The following is a 24,754-nucleotide window of genomic DNA, read 5'->3' as shown; positions in this document are numbered from 1 at the left end:
CCCCCGCCTTAGCGCATCGCTCGCACCGGCCGGAGCACGCCGGCAGCGGCCAGGGCACGCAAGGGCCCCGCAAGCCCCCCGCACGGCTTCCTCGCTCGAGGGTGGAAGGCTGGAGTAGGAAGCCGTCCTTACTCTGGAGCAGAAACACAACACCCAGGAGGAGGAAGACGTCATATAAAAAAAAAAAACAAACCAACACAAAACCAAAAAAACCCCCACCACGCAACACACACAAATGGAATAAATAGGAAATGTGGTTCCGGATTTAGCATCTCAAAATACAGTGGGAAGGCCTGAATCATACTGCAACCGTACTGTGCGAAGTAGGAATGCGTGCTCCGTTTCCATTAAAACGTTTGAAAGAGGCGATATGGAAAGTCATTTCAGGTAAAAGCTGTCAGTATAACTTTTTCAGAAAAGGCAGGAGAGAACTCAAATGAATTTTAAACACTCCACAAGCAGCAGCAGCAGCACGTGATTTAAGAACAGCTCATAGGAACCTCAACTCAACAGTAAAGGAGCAAGAAGAGTGGGATGTGAAGCCTCAGGACACCCGGATCCTTTCCGCAACTTCCACAGCTGCAGGGAGGGACCACATCTTCCACATTTCAAGGACAGGTAAACAATCAGACTTGAAACTCTTCTGAACACAGGACAGGACAGGCTTGGCATGGTGAGGGCTGCACAAGTACAAGGACACTCCCCTCCCTCGGAACAAAACTGACACTGATGCCACAGTGTCACACTAACTTCTCAAACCCCTGTAGTCTCTTCACAGTGTTTATCTTGCCATTTCTTCCACCTTCTCATTCAAAACGTCCCTTGTATCAAAACAAGGAGACACTTCCAAGACCAGAGACTGGCAATCCTAGGCACATACATTTTAAAACCCCATTAGCTCATGCCCAGTTCACTTTTAGCCATTGATTCAAAGCATCAGAAAAAAAAAAAATCAGGTAATTGTCAACATATTTGCTTGCTTTTAAATGCTAGAGAGCCACAGACCATTACAGACTCTACACCACAATTAAAGGCACCAACAAGCCAATCAGCCTTTCACAAGTTGTTTTATAGTCTGCCACAGTGTTTTAAATCTAATGAAGACTGAAAGGACAGCAATCAACCGCTCCTTGATCCTGCTGAACAGTCATTAAAATAGTTACATGTGGGCACTTTGTCACAGTGCTGGAAAATGTCAGCCTGGAGAAGGCCAGGGTGGAATTCAGAGAAAGGGACTTGTCTTCCATGGCCCTGGCACTGCCGACACTGACGGGAGTAGAAATGCAAGGTCTGAAATTAGGTTCTAGCCAGGGTCCTCTATCCAGAGATCTTCACAGTAGCCAAGACTTGGCTTAAAAACTATACCTTCCCTTGTTAAGCTGTGAACAAAACCAAGCTCAAATGTAACTGAAGATTAACATCAGACAACATCAAAGAAATGGTAAAAGGCATAAAGATTAAGCCTACATTGAAAGGAAAAGCACTCATGTATGGTATCAACAGTACTGCAAGCCCTTCTTGGACAATTATTAAAATAGATCTCAGGTTTTGAGCCAAAATGCTCCAGCTGGAATTCACAAGCCCAAAGAAGGCAGAGACTAGCAATCAATAATCAATATCCGCTAGTAAAAAATCCGTTCACTGAGGCTCCCACACAAGAATTGTGACAGTAACTTTAGGTGCCTGGCTTTGAAAAGAGGGGAGAAAAAAAAGCTCTGTTTTTAATAAAATTAAAGACTAGGTGCTTCTGAAAGCCTACTTCCCCATTGTCCTAATTTGCTTTGAAAGATGAACCTTTCATGTTACCTTTGTTCAGAGAGCTAATCCAGTATGTAACTAATTTAACTGAAGTCTTGGTTTCTCAGGAGGGGCGCGGCTGTCCTGACTTTCACAAGCACAAATGGACAGCACATAATTTTAAGAAGGTTGCAAAATATGATGCAAGATTCTGGAAGAAAAAACAAGAAAGCTGTACAAAATGGCACACAATTAATGAGAAAGCGTTGGCCATTAAGTCTCTCACCTTGGCCCTCTTGACAGACATGCTTACAATTCAAATCTTCATAAAACCTGAAGAGACTTTGTATGAACACAAATCTGTCACTCCATTTCTTCTTTCAACTTCATTATAGCAGCCACCGAGATAACAATGTAATGTCCATTTTATGCAGTTCAACTCCAAACACAAACCAAATATGCATCCCTGTGATGCAAATCATTTGTTAAACCTATCCTGATTAAACACTCATTGCTAGACAGCAAAATTAGGGCTAATCATTACATGAAAGACACCCCACTGTAGTACAGAAGACAAAGTGTCTCAATCTCATAGTTACAAAATAATATATGCATAAGCATATATAATACATGCAAGACTAAAAAAGCATGCAGAAGAGAGCTATACACTCAGTAATGACATAAAGGAAACAGGAACATTTATGAATTCATAAACTAAGGTGTGCGATCAGATCTTCCAAGGTATTTACCAACCTAAAAGATGTCAGTAGGTGCCTAATGAACTTTGGAGGAAAAAAAAAAAGTGGATGCAAAGTCTTGCTACCTAACTTCCAGTTAAAACATTTTTAAAGTTGTTTTGAAATGAAATCAAAGCAGTTGTAGACAAATTCTAGAAAACGCCTTCATTCCCCAGGATAAACATCATGATTCCTTTGAATATGCACTGTGCATGACGCCATTACAATATTTCATAATTAGCCTGAAAAAGCCAAAATCAAAAAAACAACAAAAACCACCCCAAAATTCAACATTTTCCACATTCATACAATTTATTACAAAACTTCAATGAAAATTAGCGTTATGGTATATAAAAAATTCCATACATGCCATCGCTCAGCTGACAGATAAAAATGCCTGTGACAGAAATTCTTGCAATCAATACTTGAGACCTGAAGACAAATCTTCAGAGGCATCCACAGAAGTTGTTGGCATGTGTAGTGTTTATGGTATGTTAAGGCACGATGATTTAGAAAAGTCAGCTTCTTTGCATCACTGGTGAGTCATCAGTGTTTTGTACTTTTTCTCATACATCACACAAACATAAATCACCAGAGATGAAGCTCCAAAAGTAACCAAAGCACAGAGAGAGTTATGAAAAACTGATATGATACACAATGACTTAAAATGGCAAGTGAAAGCTATGATACTGTGCAAACACACATACATTTACCGTAAACAGGCGACAAAGTCTTTTAGGATTAATCACGAAACTGTTCAGAATAACCTAGCAGATACACGATTAACTCCTTAAACCCATCACAATGACTAGTCCAAGCAGTGTACTCCATCAGTTTTTGTATAAAAAGGTATAGGAAGGATAATAAAACCACATTTGTAAGTATGAAGACAGTGTTACCAAAAGAATAAAAAAAGATACAATATAACTTGATTAACATTGAATATATAAAACAAGCCGTTTCACAACATGATCTTCAGACTTTAACGCAGGTCTTGATCTGCAGCATCCAGCTTTTGCATTTGAATGTTACCATTCGGTCAAAGAAAACAGAGCACCCATCCACTTAGAGAACTGTATACTGCTGTGAACAAAAGTGGAAAACAAAGAGCATTAGAAAGGACAAACTGTCAGGGTGTTTGGAGCAGTCTGAGCCCCTCTGACCAAAGCAGGGTAATCGAAGAAACAGGGCATTTCAGATACTGCATCACACAGACCTGCATTAGGACTAGATCAACTGAGTCAGATGCAGTTTGGCCGCAAATATTTATCACAAATGTCTAATAAGAGCACATAAATGAGAATTTATTTTTAGTTACACACTTTCTTAAGCACCCACACGCCACTCCATCCGCAAGAATACAAGAACTGTGTTACAGCTCATCTCAACAGTAACGCATACAATACACCAACCTCCACCTGTTACGTGAAGCATTACTTCTGCTGAGGAAAAGGAAAAACCACTATCTAAAATGGTGCTAAAAGTAAGCAGCAAGTTTGATGTCATGCACACTTATGACACTGCTTAGGTAAAACAGGAAAGTAAATAGATTTTTCCAAGCATTCATACAGCAGTATTGATACAGCTGAAAGAAGGGATACCAGTCTGTAATTTCAAAAACTACCAGTTTTGGACGTCTCTATAGGTACTTGCCAATTGAAATGGCTGCTACAAAGAAAGCAGAATTCCAGCTTTCCCTGAAAATTGGGCCCTGCTTAAGAAGCTGTGTCAGATTTGGAACTCAAGAGACACCTCAAATTCTCCAGTTCCAAAAATACTCATACCCAACAGGAAAAAATAGCTTTATCTCAACGTTCATCTGGATGGAAAAAAAAAATATCCTACAAAACATTGTTGTGACAACTCACTTGTAAAGTACAGTGCAACCATCATCCAGACTACAGCTGCTGACTCCAGTTAGGATAAGGAGCAAGGAAAGCTGACAACAGGGTCCTCTGCTCTTTGTCATTCTCACAGTGGGAATTCTGTTCAATGCGCAATTACTTAACATTTTAAGGAGGCCATCAATTCCCATAACGACCAGAACAAGCAAGCCAGCATTAAGGCTTTAAAGCCAGAGTCCATACGTTGCTAACCAAAGCCAATATTCAAATTCAAAATTACCCTGTTGTGCTACACTGCTACTTCGACTATGAAAGAGGAACTAAATTTCTGCCCTTGCCTGCCTAATTCTAATCTGTTAGAGAAGATACCTCAAGAGGAAACCATAACTGATGTTTCAGACTCACAAAAAGACTGGAATTTCCAATAAACATGAAGGCTCAGGTTATAAGCACAGCTGTGCAGTGATGTTACCAGCATTAGCAACACGATATCCACATTTTATACGCTCGTAGAACATACTTGGGCAAAGTATGTTTGTGCATTTTCAATGTGGATTCATTTCACTGCTCCTTCTTCCTAATCTCCTTATGAGACAATATTTTATGATACTGTTCTTTATAAATTTGATCTCCAGTTTTATTAGACTAACCTTACAGTCTCCCATATTCCTTTCACCAATACAGAGCTTTAATAAATGCCTCCATTTGCAATGTGAATTCATACCATCATTTAAGAAAGACGATACATTTCTCCAGTATGCCATTAAAACAAAACTTTCTCAGTAAGTAGTGTAACTAACATTACATATGCCTGCAACCTGACGCACATGGTCAGACAGCTCAGAATCCTGTATTTGTAAAGGTTTTGAATGCCTTGGGAAGGAATGGATTTGCCTCCCCCTCAGCTGCTTCAAGAACACCGCTACAATGCAGGGCAACTTGACATCTCTCCGTGTACACTTCTGAATTCCCAGTGAGAGAAATTTGCTTTATAAGCAGTTACATTTTCTCACGGACCTAGATTCTTTTTCATCAAATAGCATCCATTTTATGTTGTAGCTACAGCTCTTTAAGTGTCCAATCATTAGCAAGAACTTTGAAAAATGGTGTCTTGCTAAAAGGAGTATCGAATGACACCAATATCCCATTGTTAGCTAGTTTTGACTCATTTTGTCACTCACACCCCTAAAATTTGGGGCTTCTGATATTTCAGTCATCTTCTGTTGACTTTGCTGCTTCAAGTTTGTTCCCTTTCCTTTTGCTACTCTGTAGCAACACCTTATACTTCCTCATAGCAAATGTCATCAGCCAAGTATATACAAAGTTAAACTAGCCTTTGAACTGCTTTCCAATGTTTATCAGTTAATTTAATATGCTAATACAGTTAATATCCACTGAGTCACATACACATACCAGGCTCCAAGCTCCAGAACTATAAGAAATGTTCCTCTGAAAATGTTTATTTAGCAACAGGTGGCCTGAAGCACTTACAGGTCCCCTGTGATACCACGTCAGGCTTTGGCACGGACCTGGTAGGTCTACGTCCTCCACTCCTCAGGCCCACTAATGCCCAAGAAATTCTGGCAGCAAGCACCTCCCCTCACCCCCTGCATCCCATGCATCCAACAGCTGTCACTGAGACACAGGAAGAGGTGGAATATGTCAGTTGTAACATTCCTTGGTAATCAAGCCTCTCGGAGGCAGAATGCAAGTTGCCACTGCACATACTCACAAGAATTGAGAACGCCACTGTAGCCACTGCACTGTGGACTCCATCTTTCCCAAGGCATCGACACATCAGTCAAGAGCAAATAAATATATTTCCACTCACTCCTGACATTTCCCCACAAAACAGGACTTCTGCAGTGACCCATTAGGAATTTTATATTCTCTCCATTTTATATTCTCTGGGATCACTTGGCAAAAATTGAACCAATTTGCATTAATGCATTTATTGATAAATTTTATCGAGATACAGTTTGGGCAATTATGGTGAAGGTATCAGAAAAAACTTGTTATTGGGTGTTTCAATCTTCTTCATTTTATGTTTTGCAAACGTGTCATTCCTTCAAAAGCTTTTAAGTCTGCAAAGTAGAGTGTTTTGGTTTTGGGGAGGTGGGGGGGGCATTTTGCTCTCCTCTCTTCTATAAGTATAGCAGTTCTGGAAATTGGTCTTAATGGGAAGGGGCTTTTCAAGATGCATAAATCCCACAGTGTTAGAATGATACACCACTATTTCTAGGGGAAAATTTTCCTTATAGAAATAGGTCCTGACAAACTCCTGGAAGTTTTGCATACAGAAAATGCAGATGGAGAGAAATTCAAGCCAGATTCTATAAGAGCCAGAAGACAGACAATATTTAGGTACAGGAGGTTTTACAGACCTGACTAATACTTCAGACTTACATATCATATTAGTCATACATATTTTTTCTGTACAATGCTTTGAAGACTACAATTTTAACAAAATACTACCTTTTTCCTATTGGGAAGAGTTGCACAACTTTTTTTTTTTTTCAAAGGCCACAGACAGAGATGCTGTGGAACAGCCAAGGTCACAATCCAAGTACAACATGGTCTTTTATTATGTTCTACTTGCAATCCAGAAACATGACTGTTTCACCAACTTAAAGCAGTATGGACTAACAGGGAAATGTAAGATATTATTTTTAGATGAACACGCTCAAATGAAAGCGTTATTGTTCTATACATCAAGGATTAAAGCCATAACATGACTCAGACCTGAAATCTGCCTAGCTCTTTGCACGTTATACACAAGGGCAGATGGGCACCAGCTACAAGGTAGCTCTTGAGGACCCTGCTAAGGTCTTTCTATACAAGTCAACCTCAAGGTCTTATGGAGCTACACAAGTTCAGCACTTCGGTTGTACAGTAGCAGAGGAAAAATGACAATTTCTATCAGAAGTCTACTTTCTAGGGGAAATGAAAACTTGTGTTAGCCCATCAAGGCAGGGTTTGCTGAACAAGTCCATGGTTAGAAGAGCTGAAAAGAGTTGGAGAACGATGGCGCTCTCCTAGTCTAGTTTCTAGCCAGAGAAACATCCACTAGCAGCGCCAGGCAGTTGTTCCAAATACTACAAATTTGCCCAAGCTTCACATTCTCTAGGCTCTCAATTTCAGCTGCCAAAAACTACAACATGATCTTTACTTCCTCAAATGACATTTCTCATCAGATCAATTCAGCATTCAGCAGCATCGTTTTAGAAGGCTGGTTGCTATGACAATGCTTTGTGTTGTTCTGTTAAATTATGTCAGTTCATTGGTAGAAAGAACTAGCCGTTCGGTGCCTTTAGTACTATTCTTATCAAGAATCAGAAAAGTGTTAGTGAGCTCAGGAGGTTTTAAAATACTTGTGGAAATCATGAGCTATACTAGAAGAATTTTCAACATCCTACAGATATTTTAAGTGCAAGATGCTTGGTTTTTTTTCTGAACACATTTCCCTAACCATAACTACATTTCCAGCTGGCTATATTTGTTTTCCATAGCCTGGCTTCTGTTACTGGTTTGTCCCAGTATGATCTTGAAGCTGAGTAGAAGACAAGACAATCCAGATTTGTAAGAATAAAAAAAGAGGAAAGCAGATTGCAAAGAGATACACTTTCAGAAACAGAGAAGAAAAGGGGAAGAAACACCCATCAATAACCATTTCATTTGAAAAAATAATTCCAGCTTTTCATAATAATTGCTCATCTGAGATGGACAAGTTCAGAAACTAGTAAATATGCTGTTGGAATTACTGCAGGCGTATTTCAAAAGCATTTTGTATTGGAGTATCCAAATAAAACTAAATCTGTTTTAGTTTTTAGTAACTTATTCCACCCAGCCATCTCCTTCCTGTCCAATCCTTCATTTGAACTGTCAAATATAAGAAGCAATAAGCTCCTACACTTTACAGCAGTGTCTTGCATTTCAGAAATCTGAAAAATCAAGCTTGTCTTGAAAGTCTTTACCATGCTTCACATGGACTTGTAAGATTAGTATAACAAAAGTTAGGGTAAAAAAAATTGTTCCTGCTTATTCCAAGAGTATTCTGCTGTCTAGCAGTGCCCTCACTACCTGCTACAAACACCTCCACATGCACCATTTGTACACAGAAGCTATGAAATGTTTAGAGGAAATGGACAAAAGTGTAGGTCAACACACCTTTGTTAGGGATGCTCTTATCAGCACCATCCTGTAGAGCAAGTCTGTACCGCAGGCTTTTGTCAAAAACTGCAGTTGGCACACTGGTCACTACTGTTTCCAAAATCATCTTCCCTTCCTACCTCTAATCCAGTCTCCACCAGTACTACTATTCATTCTCCTTCAGGCTTCTACTTCTCCACAGCAAGAAATCTGTCCATCCTCTTTGGAAACTCTGAGCATATTCCCTGCATATAATCTTTGCCTTTGTCACTCCCCTTATGCTTCTCTTACTCCAGTCTTGAAAGTAAAGGAAACTGCTTGAAGTAAATTCTCCCTTTGCTCTTTCCATAAAACCTTTAAAGATGCTCCTATTCAAAAGGGATCAAGGAAACCAGACCTTCCAGTCATCCCATCTGTGTAGCACTTTATGATAATACAGACTCGTCAAGTCTTTTTGGCAAGGATTTGAGTTTAGCACTTCTTAATCGTTATATAATGCCAGACTCTTTCCAGAAAACCCCAAAGCATTCAGCAATCTTCTCCCCACCCCAAAATACATCTGAAACCAGAAGTGCGTATTTCACATATATGGATATTACCACATTTCATTATCCTACTGTTTAGTCTCCAGCTCGTATCTATGAAGGTATTTACACCATACTTCTCTTTTCCAAAATATCTGAAAACATCTTTATACCTGTACTTTATGAAGGGAAAAATATTTTTAAGGGACTTTTGAAGAAAATTAATGAATACGTATTTATCAAAAATAAAGAGTGAAAACATTAATTTTTACATAAGTTATAAAGTTACATATTTTTCTCAGCACAAGGATAAGTAAGGGTGCAAAAAAGCAATTGGAGGAGAGACTGCTTTCAGCAGCAGAGCTGATTATTTAAAGTTCTTGTAAAACTAGAACCTGAGAGATGTTCAAGATAAGCTGTGATAGAACAAGAAGATTGATCTCAAGTATATTTAAATTTGTTCACAGTTTGGTTTTGTTAACCACTGTGTTAATTACAAGTTTCCTGGTATCTCTGGAAATAGTGAGTTCAGTAAAATACGGCAAATAAACCTGATGGGAATGATGCAGGTTAAAATTATCGTTCCTCCTAAACTGCAAAATCAGTTAGCAAGCATGAAAGAAACTTCCCTAAGGCTAAGTTCTAGGTGAGGATTCACTTCAACATGTTGACAGGATCACACAGCAACACTCCGGTTTAGCAGAACTGCAATTGCAGTTCTGACTGTGCATATTAGCCAACAAATTATGGTAAAAGCCTATCAATCAATATCTCAAGGGTAACAAAAAAGGAGTTTAAAATTCTTTCCTGAAAGCAATCTGACAAATGACATGATTTCCAGCGCAGCTGCAGAAACATAGTTTAGCAGATTCCAGAGAAACAGCAGGACCTCCACATATGACGATCTCATTCAAATCCTTCTCAAATTTGTTCACATTCAATATTTCAGACCAACTAACTTCCTTAAGATTTAGTTCAAACTAAATCACAACATCATGTGGATGCTTAGTTAAGTCTGCAAAGCTCTCCTGCTTAACACATTTAGTAGTCCAAGATGTGTTCCAAATTAGCAATGTAAAGCATCTACAAAATAACATTTCACTTGGATGCACGTGAGCATGCTCAGAACTCTGTTTACTTATGTATCCATGGCTGCAGATTCAGCCTGGGACAAACCTTGCTCCAATTTGTTTTTATAAATATCATATCCAGTATTGCCAGAAGCTGTGAAACACAGGGAATTCTGGTGCCATTACTGGCTAACCATTGGCGGGAATACTGCATCCTATTAGCCCTCAGATACTGATTTCACAGCAAATCCAGTATCTAGGAACTGAAGAAAGAGCTCTGAATATATTTGTATCATTTGCCATCCTATGCTCTACAAGCAACAACTATGGACAAGCCTGTTAGGTTTAGGGTGGGTTTTTTTCTTACCGACTATCAGTTTAAAGGATGCCATGTGATTAAATGTGATTTGTAAGTCGCAGTAAGAATTGAGCTCCTTTGCAAAAAACATAATAATAATTTAGACTACATAAGGTTTCCTGCATCAAACAGCCATTTTCACAAGCGGTCAGAGTTTGGCCATATGATAACAAAGTCACCATGAAAACTTGGGACCTTCATTTCAGTCTAAAATATTTAACAAGCTACATAATTACCAGCTACTGTCCGGGGAAGCAAGAGCTTTATCTCAGACACCGCTATTGCATACACTGCATGGTCAGCCACAAAATTATCCTCAGTGTTTAGATTTCCAACTCTGGGAAAATATATCTTAGTACGGAAGTTGGAAGACATGATGTGAAGACTCCTCTATCTGCAAGACTTGGAATTATGACAGTAAGAAACCTGAGTTTGAACTACTTTTTTCCCCTTAACTACTTCACTCAAAGATCACAGTGCACATACCAGTAAAATCATCAACATCTGCTTAAATAGGAATCCAGTGAATAAATTTATTCCTTAGGAGATTTTTTTTTTTTTAATATAAACAGGAAGACTGAAGGTTCAAATAAAGGCAACAAAAAATCTCCTTATTTTAGGCTTGGAATGTTGGCAGCTGCCACAAGGTCATAAGGGATAATACAATCCATTTTATTCAAGCTTTACATTCCAGAAGACCAGCAATCACAACTAGAGTATTAAACTGAAGTATTAAGCAACAAGACTCCTCATATCCTTCTATTTTTTTATTCTTGCATTTAAAAGAAGAATTATGCCAGAAGAGCTGCATTCAGAAGAAAGCATGAATATTTGCTACAATAATTTTTTTTTTTTCACTCATTCAGATCCCACCTAATATATCATATATGCATCAAGGGAGTTCTGTATTGAGTACATGTAACCAGTTTGCCTAAAATTTTGTTTGGTTCTTTGAAAAAATTGCTATAAATTCAGCAGCCTACATACCCCAAAACACCCTAACTTTTGTTTACGTATAGTCAAATTAATTTTCTGAGCAGCTTTTGCTAACAGAAACAAAGCTGCATGATCCAAAAATAAGGCAGTGAAGATAAGCATTTACAGGTCTTAAAAACAGCTGGAAAGGTAACATCTGCATAGGTCTTTATTTCTAGTCTACTCAGAACACCACTCAATTTTTTCTATAAGTACTGTAAAAGCAAGTCCAAAGTGCAAAATTGACAATAATAATTGTGAAAATCTTATATAAGAGGACTAAACTAGTAAAAGTCATACCTGATACATCCAGATGCTAAGCATCTTAATCATCTCCAGGCTTCATCCTCATTTGGGCCTGCATCTGTGCAATCATCTCCTGCATGCGGCGCAGCTGTAAGAGAAAAACACCCACATGTTTAAAACAATTTCATGAGGAATCCAAAATCCAGGAAACTTTAAATCTTTTTCTTCCATGGTAGAACGCAGATCCAATTTGCCTCTTTATAAACTGGAAACGTTAGATTAATTCACACGATTGAATACTTTGTTTTTCCCATCACAGATTCTTTAATGCATTACATCTAACTTTCACAAAAAATTTGTAAGAATACTTATAGTGAAAATTAAGCAATAAAATCCAAATCTTTTGAAGCTTGCAGACCTGTGAATTTAATCTACAATAAAGAAAACATGGCCTTTATGTGTGGACAGAGATACACTGCTTGAGTGAGCTGAAGCAGCTTTGTTCTGATACAAGTGCTCAAAGCATAAAATCATGTATTAATACTCATCTTGTGGCTAGCCAGATACTGCTGCTAAAAATTTGCAGAGTTAACAGCCCAAGGTGCAGACAGAATTAAAAACTACTTCAAAAGCAAAACAGAAAGATGTTTACAAAATTTGGAAACACAGACTAAACATATTAAGCACCAATATTTTTACATCTAAACAATGACCTTTCCTGGAAATAACTGTTTTCTTAAAGGCATTTTCTTATGACACTTCTAAGTTAATTTCCATCTCATAAAATGCTAGTTATATATAATGCTTCCCCCCCATTAATTTAAATAAATGTTCCTAAGAAAGAATAAGAAACACCAATACAGATTTTCAAAATACCTCTAATTTGGTTTAAAAATGACTAAGTATTTCCTTCCAAATGCAGGTGGGGAAGTTCTACATACACAATTGCAAGTGCCCTATCTTACAAACTGGAGAAGAAATAGGCTGCAATTACCATATGCATTGTATAAAATATGAGTCTGTCTCAAACTGGAGATCATGTCATAATGTAAAAATGTGAGGCTTTTATAGCAAATTTTCATTATTCTAAGAATAATTGCATAGCTTTTAATATATCCAGCTTTTTTCCCCCTTTAGGAAAAAAGTAGAGAACTGCTTTCAGTTGTTTTCCAGAGGTGTGTGCATGTATGAAAGAAACTCTTCAACTCAAAAAGCACTGCTATGTTTAAACGAGTATACTGTATTTTCATCCAGTCAACCACATCAGCTATTGTGATACCAGTTACTCCATCAGATTCAATACAAAAAAATCTGTGATAAATGCTTGACTACATGTTTGTGGTGTTGAGCTGGATTTGTGGGGTTTTTTTTTTGTTTTTGGGGGGTTTTCTTTGGTTTTGTTTTGGGTTTTTTGTTTGGTTGTTGTTGTTTTTTTGAAGCTGAAAGAAGCATCACAGAACAGGGAAAAATTAACTGCAGATGCCTATATCACTTTTTCTTGCCTGGCCTCAGATACTGATTCGGGAAAGTGTAAGAAACTGAAGTGCAGAGCTTGCAGCATAGCCAGAGATAACAGAGCTTGCCTAAAACTAGCTGGCTTATATACTGACACTTATCCTCTTGCTGCGGCAGCACAGGGTTCAGTAAAGGCTAATTCAGGTTCCTGTGACTGCAGCATAAATACACTCTGACAAAAGGCGATTCACACAGGAATGGAGCAAGATACAGCTAAGTCTGTAATGATTATTATATAGCCATCTACATCTTTCTGCAAAACACTTAAAACAAAAGCTTCTGATCAAAAAGATGGCATAATGCTGCATGAAGGAGGAAAAAAAAAGCAGAAAGTCTCAGAAATGAGAGTTGCATTGATTCCATGGTCCAAGAAAAGAGAAAAGTTTCAAAGATCAACTTGTAAAAATGTAAGACACCTGGTCTTTTGAACTGCCTCTCTGCCGATTTACTATCGGAATAGAACTAGCTTTTTGGAAGCTCGCCTACTTGAGCTTTCCCAAGAGCACTCCAAGCTGAGCCATGAAACATTCCCAAAATAGAAACCATTCAGTAATCACAGGGGAAGATACTGCTGCACATGTATTATGGTGATTGCTCAAACACAGCATTCTGCTAACAGCCAACATCACATTTTAAGACTTAAATATAATGTCGAGTCTCACATTTTCTTAACCTTAATTGGTAAAATGTGCCCACACCATGAAAGAAATCAGATGCTGCATATGACTCAAACGTAAGGTAGGACAAAAGCACTAGGAGACCTACTCTGCTCTAACATTAAGATTGCAAGAAGATTTTCCTTTTCCATTTTCATGTGGTGTTTTTGAGATCTACTGGTGGAGTGTTAGTCTCATCCATTAGCTAAATAATGGCAAGTTTCTGAAGCTATTTTAGCATAATTCAGTAGAAAAACTCAGGCACAAAGCCTGCTAAAGAAACTAGGCACATTGTTGTCTCCTATGGCCATTAGTAGGTAAGTCATCACTGAAGTTTCCTTTGCATAAGGAAAGTTGGTGAATAAAAAAGAAAATAAAAATAAACAGGTACTCAAGCACACCTATCTTTCTCACTGCATCCTCAGCTGCATCGGCATTTTGGTTTGGTTTTTTTTTGAGCATTTGATATGCAAGCAATCCAGAGTGATTGCTTTCTGCTGTAAAACTGTGGCTTCTCAAGAGCTCTAAGCAAACTCACAACTATCAGTTTCGTAACAGTATTCTTAGCAGACAAACTATGACTAATGATAGATACCACACACTAAAACCTGGCTGCATAACTACAGGGCTAAAGTTAGATTTAATAAGTGAACTTGGGGAGAATGCACACAAATATCTCTAAGAGAAAGTAATGTGCGCAGTAAGAATCCTGTCAGCTCAAGTGTAAAATTAAAATTAAAACCACAAAAAGAATCAAGCTGTACTGTACTCAAAGTGGTAACCATGTCAGTCTCTTCCACAATTACTCTTCCAGTAGAGGACAGGTCATAAGAACCATTCCTACACATTACAATACAAGCTAAAAACAACTTGTGTGTCTTCACCTTATTAGACCTACTGGATAGACATAAACAGTCTTTCCTCTTAATAAAGGTGATTGTAAAAGACCACACAAAAGACTGAAACTGATGTCATATCAACATCTGTGTTCCCTTCGCTGTTGGGGATTGCAGGCATCAAGGGCATACCATGACTTTGATCGTGCTCAGCAGTAAACCCTCTCACTTGTAAGAGCAGCATTAACATATTCTGCAGGGAACTTGCATTCATCCCCTAAAGAAAGGATGCTGCAACATGATAGCACAGGGTCAATGCACATGGTGAAAAGGAAGCTAGGAAACAATGTTTGGAAATCTGTTAAAACAAACAATTCCTGTGAATTCCCAGATAACAAAAATCAAAAGAGTAAACTTAACCTTGGTATAAGCTCAACTTAGTTTACTTACCATATCAAGACTAAAATTTACTTCAAACTATCATGTAACTACTGGGTAGTGACTACACATAACTACTGTAGCAACACAGAAAGGAAACAAACATTGAAAATGAGACTTAAGGTTACAGAGTTAAAAGTGAACCATACAGCTTCCTAATGGCTTCCACACCATTAACAGAAACCACAGATACACAGCTTTGCTTTACCTACAAGATCTCATCTATAGTACGTTTTGCCCAGAATACCAACAAGTACTACTCCTGTCTGAACAAGGTGAGTGGCTTTTCAGTGACAACCCTACAGATATCACAGGAAAATAAATGTTAAAAATTGAACAATATCTACTTCCCACTAACCTGCTTCCCCTCCCCACACCAAGTATGATTATTTCTGCCCATGCCTCTACCTAAGAAAGTTCATAAGGGAAGAGGTTGCAAGAATAGGGCAAGATAGAAAGCTGTAGACAGTGGATTTTCTAGTATACCAGGACATTTCCATGACAGTTGCTGTTGGTTAAAGATACTCCCAACACCAAAGAGTACAACTAATCTTGTTAACCTAAGACAAGAAAAATACTCCTGACAAGGGTACTATATTGGAAAAGGGGCTACCAACTAGATAAATGTCTTTCATAAGACACACTGACATAAATAGCAGAAGTCACTATGGCCACAGCCATCGCACTACATGGGCAGCAAGCATTGTTCCTTCAAAGAACAACTCAAAAGGACAAAAAAAAAAGTTGTTCTTCATTCCAGCTCCCAAGGGATTCCCATTGCTAATTGCTTACTAAGGGTTTTCTTCTCATGATATTCTCCCAGGACTGAGACTACATCACTTCACAGCAGAAAGCTGAAGCATTCTGCATAAAGCATGCCTCCTTACCCCTGCACTAGGCAATAACATTCCACAATACAAATTAAACCTTAGAGCTGTTTTCATTTCCCCTCAGGGCTGCAGGCCTTCATCAGCAGTCATGCTGTCTCTCCACATAGAATTTTTCACCTTATCTTTCAAGAAAACACTTACAGAAATACCTGCAATACCAGGCAGTTACCCGCACGCGTAAGAGTTCATCATATCCTCACCTACTCACATGGCTGCTGATACACCCCAGCCTGGCAGCCCCGCCACTGCAGGCTGTTCCCCCACTGACTCACACACTAAACCAGGGTTCTTCATGTCATCTGATAAAGGATTAAACACATTCAGAATGTTGAAGGACAGAGAGAAAACAATTTCAATGTTGCAATTAATTCTACTATATTCAGGCTGCTACTGACCAACTCCACTGAAGACAGTGGAACAAAGGGATTTGCCCAAAGCCTCAGGGTAGCTCAGTGGAAAAAAATCAGAGGAAGTTTGCTCCTTGCCATTTCATGTAATCACGGCCTTAACATTTTTCTGGAAGTATTGCCTCTCAAAACTTCAAAAGGTTTTTATTAAGAGACATTTTTGGAGTAGGAAGATTACGGCACAACACTACAAACTTTTAAGTTTGTGCCCACAACGTCAAAATAAGGTGAACTGCAGCATATTTACAGTAAGGAACATGGATGTCTTTATTCTTATTTTCACTTCCCAGCTCAGAAAAACAGGTCATCACTTGCAAATGAGCAAAAAGCACAACCAGACTGAGCAATAAATCCAAAATGACAGATTAGCAATTCTAAATTGCTGAACTGGGGACCACATCCTTTGACATAATAAAAGATCATTTAGCAAAAGTGATGCCTTGATAAAGATGATCCTGGCGCTAGCCCAAGCATTCATTCCTTCCAAGGTTATATAAACCTCACAAAACTGTAAATAGAACTTCAAGCACCGTTACTGATGGGAATGCAAAACAGGAGGGGAAATGGTATTTGTTTTCTCTGCAAAGGCCATGGAATGCAAGCCCATTTCCTCTGTGCCTCTTTCCTCCGCAGACTTTTCCCAGTCTGAACCTTAGGGATGATATGGAGATGAAGGGATTTCATACCGGCTTATCTACAGAAGATTCAGCAAAGCCTCTTGATCTCTTTGGGACAATAGAACGCAGAAGTTAAAAATTTATTTGTTTTTTCAAGTTCTAACCTAATCCTCTGCAACTTCAGCAGCAGTTATTCAGAGATGATTACTCCCAGAGGAAACTTTCAGAGACTGTCCTCCCAAGAAATTCAAGACTTCATCCCTTTAGCCATATTATACAAAAAATAATACATTACATACATATATAGATATAAAAATACTGTAAATACATTCACACAAGAGCGGTCAGAAGAGACTAGTATATAATAACTTCCCTGCCGTATCAACAGTTTCCAGGGGAAACAGTTATAGAAGAATTTTTTCAAATGTAAGCCTTAAGACAAATAGTTCTACACGAATACCCAAGTTTCTATTTAACTACTAGGCACGTACGTTTTATATAGTTCAAATAACAGGAGAAACAGTTATGACCCAAGTTCTCAAAGTCTACTGCATGAATCTTGGAAGCATTAAGAAAAAAAAGAAAACACACAAAACATTTCCAAATGATACTCTTGACATTTTCAAAGCATCTAGTATTCCTAGCTATCAGCTGATGGTCTACTGCTGTTTTGCAAACACATCAGGGAGGCAGTTAATCTGGGTACAGAATACTTGCAGAAGTTCCACTCTAAGTATGCTTGATGGCCATGGACTTATGTTGCTGAAATGAAGTTACACAGTGATAAAGATGCAGCTCATTTAATCTCCAGTAACTCATATTATTAGCTACTAGTTATGGTGATAATCAGCTGTTTCTGTGTTTTCTTTTAGGAAAATTTTTTGCTATTTATGTCGATATGCCAGGGTTAGCTATTTTTAAATATGGATGCTATAAAGGAAAAAGGAAATGCACAGAGCGAAGTAACTATATTCCAAAAATTTCCACGTATTGGAGTCAATCTTTCACCTCAGAAACACACAAAACTGTAGTTTTTTATTTCTTACTCCAAATCACTGCATGTATGCATTGATCTTTTAAATCCTACCTTCCTCCATTTATGGACTTGGATCCAAGCTGAATTGGATAAAAGAAGGATAAACAGAAAAAACACTATCTTTCAGTTGGCAGCAAGTCTTAAGTTTTCACAGTGCAAGAAGTCATAAGCATTGGCAGTGTAATACCTGAATTTAAATAGTAGGCTAAAAATCTCTGAATCTGTAGAACTTTAGCATAAAAATGTTAAGTTGAAAGGCCTAGTAATAACTTGAAACTAGAGTAAGAAATCAGAGGTTGAAAACATCAAATCCATAAGTTGACTGGTACAACAGAAACACTATGAATTTTGCTGCAAGTCAAAGATTAAGATGTAAAAACATGCACATTAATTATATCATGGGATTTTTAACACTCAACAACCTTTTTCTACTCCATAGCCACAAGGCATAAGAAGAAATTTACTGGTAACATGCTCATAGTAAGCCATGCACATCTGAAATTACATTAGACTATCAGTCTACCCCAACATACTAAGTTTAAAGCAGCACATGTAGCTGACAAACATAAATTGATTTCAATACATAAAAAAATAGCAGCTATCCTTACGGAAAATTAGCATACAAACTGGAAGTGATAAATACCCTGCCTACAACCAGGAGTCCACATGCTACCTACCATCCACAGTACACAAGTGACTATAAACAAAACACTTTGTAAGGCCATCTTGTATGTTCAGATTAGGTCTGTCATTTTTCATGACTCCAGTCTTATACTCTGTAGGCAGTAGTTGACATAGAATACTGAAATTGGAACATAGTGTGTTATATTAAAGAACAACAGTTTTAGAAGCTCCCTCTTACCTCAGCCTCTTTCTGCTGGAGGATTCTATCCTTGTCTACCACTTCTTCTTCAACAGGCCTATTAAACAAAAGAACACATTGATGGTATAAGATACAGAAGTAAAAATCTCCAAGAACAGATTCAAGGCTCCTATTTCAGCTAATATAACAACAACAAAAAAAGTCTACATGCTTCCGCACAGGGGAAATTGGGACATTCTTAAACTCATGCTTCCCTTTTGTAAAATGCCATCTTTACCTCACAGACTCCTGTTATTCACTCTCCACTTCTTAAAATTCAATTTCTTTGCTGCTATGTGGATTTTTTTACCATTTATTCTAATCAAGAGATTCCCTCCACTATCTATACACGGTACAAAAATCAACCATTAAAAAGCTGTGTAGGCTATTTTTTTTTCTTCTTTGAGATCAAAATGCTTGGCTGAATACTTACAGAACAAGTAAAGTGGGGACAAGAATAAGTTGCTATCAAAAAAGATACAGCACAGATAGATGCAGATTTTTGCATTAAGTTGCCAAGGACAGAAGCCTTTTCAAGAAAAAAAAAACAAAACAACCAAAACCACCAAAAAACCCCCCAAACCCACACACATTACCAAAAAAAGATTGTTTGGTCTAAACTTCTCTCTCTAGCCCTATATGAAGGGGCAAGAGAACAGCCACCATTGCAATGCTGCAATAACTGGAGAAGCAACATCCTACCCAATCAGATAGGCTGGGGCCTATTTAAATATGCCCACTAGAGTTTATTTTTAACAAGTAGTCATCATTAAATAAAAACCTATCTTGCTTGCAGCCCACTACTTTATGCACATTAAAAGCATAGAGAAAAGGGAATGGATACAAAACCAAGAACAGCTGTTTGTAAGCATGGCACTTTGCTACATATTACTGCTCTTCAAGAAGAGCATTTCATACAAATTTCAGTAACTCCATAGATTGAAATCTCATGAGAAATAATTAGTTACAGGTGGGATTAGTTAAGAGGACAAGCAAGTCGAACATCACAGTGGAAGGAGAGACTCACAAGGAGCAGAGCCCAAAGGCGCACACATACTTACTTGCCAGTTCGTTTTAGCCTCTCTGAACGGAAGTTCTCGTAGTGCAAATCTTGGGTTACCTCCTGCAGATCCTGCATGTGTGTTCTAGAACATGTAAAGGGCTATTGAACACTTTCTCCTTCTTGTCAAAGGGAAGAAAAACACCGTTTTATCTTCTATTTTTGTTGTATACAATGGATGCATTTACTGGAAAAATAATCCTTACAGGCCAAGCTTGCCATAAACCTAGCCAGAACACTGCTTTCATTTTTATTGGTCTTTAATTCATACTTAAGTGCCCTCCCACCAATATTCTTCAAAGACCCAAAGTATGCTGTCCTCCTCTTGTTCACTAATTACTTTATAGGGGTTGTTTATACCAGTCTTTGCAGTATTAAGAACCTTGCAAAGACAGTTATTCAGAAAGATATTTTAATTCCTAAAGCATTTTATGACTCTTAAGTGCTATTAAGTATAGTTTGTAACTGAGAATTAGGTGGAGCTCCTTGGCTCACATAACAGTTGATGTTGCTTAACAATTTCCAATTGTCAAAAAAAAAAAAGGAAAAAAATGCTTGCTACCAATGACCAGCAGAGGGCAATCCCTGCCCAGTAGAGACTGAAATCAGAAATGCACAACAGAATTCAATTTCCAACAATAGCGAGACATCATTAAAAAACCCACTTCATCCACACAGGCAAAATACCCGTATCAGCCAAAATCATAAGGGGCAGGGTATCATATTTAACATAGGATTTCCTATACTGCCAAGAAAACTGAGCTTTGCCTTTAGAATTGTCTTCACAGTTCAATCAATCACTTAGAGTAGTATTTTAAAAGCCTCTCTGCCCCTCCCACTGCACTATAACAAAACTTCAATTTACATGTAAAGCCATCAAATCAGTTCACATAAGGCATAAAAACTGTCACATATATCTGGCAATGTAAAATATAGAAAATACTTTCTGAAGTCAGAGATCAGAGGATTACAGCAGCAAAACAAGCTACAGGGGGGCTAAATAGTCACTCTACACTGCCATCAGAGCTAGTTTTGAATTAAGAAGTTCATGTTCTTATAACTCCAGTCATTGTAACAGTTATGTCACCACAGGAGATGGGATAATTTTACCATTACTTACACCAGCATTGTGCGCAGTTTAAGGAAATCATTGTGCTCTGGATTTTCAACTTCAACAACTCCCCAGGGATACAGACGGCCTCTGATTTTTTTCCCTTTCACCTCAATAAGTTGATTGGATCCAATAACAGCAAAGGGAATGCTAGCCTAGTTGAGATAGAGCAAAAAAAGTTACTGTTTTAATTTTGGACTAGTTACAGTTTTTCTGTGTTTGTTTGTTTTCTTTTTAAAAGAAAGCACAAAGACTTTTAAGTAACAGACAGAAGAGAGGGAAAAGAAATGCTGACAAATGCACCCTGCTAAAATCCTTCCACATCAGAAAACCAACAAATCCTATTCTAGGCAATGCAACCTCTCATTAACAACACCTGTAGTTTTGTTAGGATCAGTTTGTCTTAACAGAGGCACAAAAGGAAATTACACTTTGCTTTAGGAACACTTGACTGTTGTTGAAGTACAGTTTGGGCATAATGTGTCATCTGACATAACATCATGCATGGAGAACAGCCAACAGAAACACACTTTAGATACAGATTAAAGTAGCTACTGAGAGAATTTCAGATACATTCTTCAAGCACCTTTGCAAGTTACACAGCACAAAGAGGAAATGACTTCGGTAAAACCTTTATTATCTGCTCTAACAAGAGGACAGTTGTTAATTAATATAGTAACCATAACACACATTCTCTCTCTTTGCTTGCATGTTAAAAAGTCTGAGTCAGAAAACAGACTGCAAATCACAGTTCTTGGTGAAGAGTTGCTTACATTTAAGAGAGAAAAGAAAAGATAGTCATGACTCTACATTTGGAATTCTGATGAAGCAGAGACTGGAATAAAAAGTATTATAATTCAGAGTCAACATCCAAAGAAAACTTGAATTTTCAACACTTTATAAAGGAATAAAGTACCTTTAAACATACCGTAGGCTTGAAGAAATACTGCAGCAAAATAATAAATTAGGAGCGAAACTTGCCTTTAAAACTCTGGTTTGTTCTTTAAACTCCTCATCTTCGTCAGAATCTGCATCTGGGAGCTGATAAATCCTAATGCCATGTTCAGAAATCTCATCCAGAACCTGAAGTTTACAAAAAAGGAAAAACAATAAATTCTTATTTCATTGAAGAGGTATTAAGTTGAAAATACATACAATTGATTTACTAGACTGTCACATCTAGAAAACTCAGAACATTTTTCTGCTTTAAGTAGTTTAACAGCTCTTAGAAAAAAAAATCATTAGCAGAAATTGCTATTACTTACGCTTTGAGTTTATGTACTACCAAATTAGTTTACGTCCTAGAAGACTATCTTACATGGCATTAATTCCATTCTACCTATGAAGAAAAAAAAACCAGCATTTTTCATTTTTCTTCATTCAACAGAGACTTGAACCTCAAGTCTTTAAATATCCTGGAAAGAACAGTACAAGGTATACAAGCACTCAGCAAGCAACCTACATGTTTTGAGATGTAAGAAAGGAATACTAAGTGGGAAATCAATCAGATCCTTAAGATGAAGAAAGAAGCGTATGCTAGACCTGGTTGGATTTTTAAGATTTTATTTTACTATTGCAAAAAAAGGATCTTAAAAACATTGCTGAGATTTGCTAACTACAGAGGTTCTCTTTTGAAGAGCTTACTAACAGGCATTTTAAAAAGCCAAAACATTTGCTGAGATTACCTCTGAATTAAAGGTAAATGTTTGTAATCTATGATACAATCTGAAAAATCAGAAATGGCTAAATGTGAACAGCAACTCACCTGTCTGTCCACTCAAAGAGAAAGACTCACTGACTAAATACATTTTGTGACATTCCTAATGTATGCTTCTTTGCATATGACCTTAACTAGCATATTTTTGTGCAGTGATACAGAAATAGAGATTTAAAATAAGCATATCAAGATGCAACCAAGGCCTTCAGACAACAATCTGTAGCTGTACTTGGGGATTAAACATCAGAATTAGAACACTATTTGCTATGAATGTTAGCTGCATAACTAATAAAATATTTGTAATACAATGTACTCTTGCACAGCACTTTTTGAAGACTAACAAATATACACCTGACTCAGTGTCCAAAGCGCCAAATAACACAGGCTTAAAGATTTTTAAAAAGGCACAAAAGATAAATGCATTTTTAGGAAACATATCAAGTAAACCATTAAAAAAACCCACAAGATTTACATGGAGGATAATACAGACAAAACTAAAGTGAGGTTAATATGAAAAAATAAGTAAAAGCAATGAATTTGGAGAAGGGATTCATTAGTTACAGCATCAAAACCATGCAGCCAAAGTGTATTTTCATATATTTGGTGTGTACAAAAATTTAAAAGACAGTGCCTATTGTCTCTTGAATCAGAAAGACAAAAGCTTATTATCCACTTAAACTGGAGAAAGTTATTCAAAATCCACTAAGAGAAAAACCATCCATAAACAATTTTCTTTATTGTCACTAATGTCCAAGGATTAACATAAAAAATAGACTATCTGTATTCCTGTATACATCCTTTTCCTAATGAAACCACTGCAGGGATAAGCAGCTAGCATAATTCCAGGCCTTTGGCAGTTTCAAAAGGTGGTACAAGTCAATCCTTTCTTCAAAACTGAAGAGAATGCTTCTACTGCCATACTATCAAAAATATTTAAGTCAGAAAACCCATCAAATGCACTATTTTCTTTCACTGAAGAAAGTATGGTGATATGAGGAGAGCATGAAGAATGCTGAGATTCCACAATAACTCTCTTCAAAGGGATCTTAGATGTCTCAGCAGAAAAAGGTTAACTCTGCAAACTTCCTAGATTAGCATTCCCTAATGAATTACAACTGTAACCCCACAACTGGCACCTGAACGAAGCAGCAGCATTATTACTGCAGTAATGAACTCTTACAGTAGACAAAGTTTGGGCAAAATCAAGGCTGGGGGGATGTTGAGGTAATCATAAAAACATTCAGAAAATCCTATGTATGGACCCGTGCTGTCATTACTACATATATAACTGGACATTAACTTGATAACACAATTACAACCAGACTTCAAATAGATGAGAGGTCTTAATAAGCCTTCTCATAGTATTGTTGGGTTCCTTGATCCTCTGTCATGATGGCAACCAATAGCTACGGTATAAATAAAACTTGTCCAACCACAGCTTGATTATTAAATTGTTGTTTAAAATAAAACAATCCTTCCGACCATTAGAAGAGGAATGACCATGTATGAACCACAGCTATTCCCATGACAATGTTTTCCTGCCAGGTATATAAACATCCCCCGCACTCATACACATGCACACACTGAATAAAATATTATGAGCCTCCACCTACACAGAGAGCAATATTTTTAAAAGAAAAAAGAAATTTGGGAATAAGTGTTGCCAATAAGCAATTAACAGTTGCATACACACAATCACATTTAAATCAATGCATGTTGTTACTGTTTTGCAAAATGGAAGTTAACTAAATTGTCACCAAATGATAATAAAAGATGCACAGCTGGGATAGGTGGGGCAGTGCTGCAGTGCGATGCCTTTAAGTAGCTGCATAAAACAAGAAAGCACATTTAACCTGGCTGAGATCTTAAAGATAAAATGCAAGTGAAACAATAACGGGAAAGCCGACAACAAGGGGTGCTAGAATAATATATTACAGCTGTTAAACCTAGTGCTTTCCTGAAAGGAAAA

At 37.6% G+C, this 24,754-nt stretch overlaps 2 protein-coding genes across 4 annotated transcripts in view; both read right to left on the bottom strand.

The window, feature by feature from the left end:
* The window catches only part of SEPT5 (septin 5), a 59,907-nt gene extending 48,135 nt beyond the window's left edge, over positions 1–11,772 (bottom strand). Inside the window, exon 1 of the mRNA XM_010581655.1 lies at positions 11,695–11,772. Within this exon, the coding sequence (XP_010579957.1) occupies positions 11,695–11,727 (33 nt within the window). The 5' untranslated portion in view covers positions 11,728–11,772. The remainder of the gene's footprint in view (positions 1–11,694) is intronic.
* LOC104840614 (septin-2) overlaps positions 2,764–24,754 on the bottom strand; it is a 40,404-nt gene continuing 18,413 nt past the window's right edge. For all 3 annotated transcript variants that reach the window (XM_010581658.1, XM_010581657.1, XM_010581659.1), the window contains exons 8-13: positions 22,050–22,151; positions 21,078–21,223; positions 19,959–20,042; positions 18,898–18,955; positions 11,695–11,788; positions 2,764–3,557 (exon numbers count right to left, since the gene is read on the bottom strand). In XM_010581658.1, coding sequence (XP_010579960.1) covers positions 11,720–11,788; positions 18,898–18,955; positions 19,959–20,042; positions 21,078–21,223; positions 22,050–22,151 — 459 coding nt within the window. In that variant the 3' untranslated portion in view covers positions 2,764–3,557; positions 11,695–11,719. The remainder of the gene's footprint in view (positions 3,558–11,694; positions 11,789–18,897; positions 18,956–19,958; positions 20,043–21,077; positions 21,224–22,049; positions 22,152–24,754) is intronic.

This window comes from Haliaeetus leucocephalus, unplaced genomic scaffold (assembly GCF_000737465.1).
Source record: "Haliaeetus leucocephalus isolate CR32 unplaced genomic scaffold, Haliaeetus_leucocephalus-4.0 Scaffold802, whole genome shotgun sequence".
Classification (NCBI taxonomy): Eukaryota; Metazoa; Chordata; class Aves; order Accipitriformes; family Accipitridae; genus Haliaeetus; species Haliaeetus leucocephalus.
Note: the sequence above shows the minus strand (reverse complement) of the source record. Positions and strands in the feature narration are given on the sequence as shown.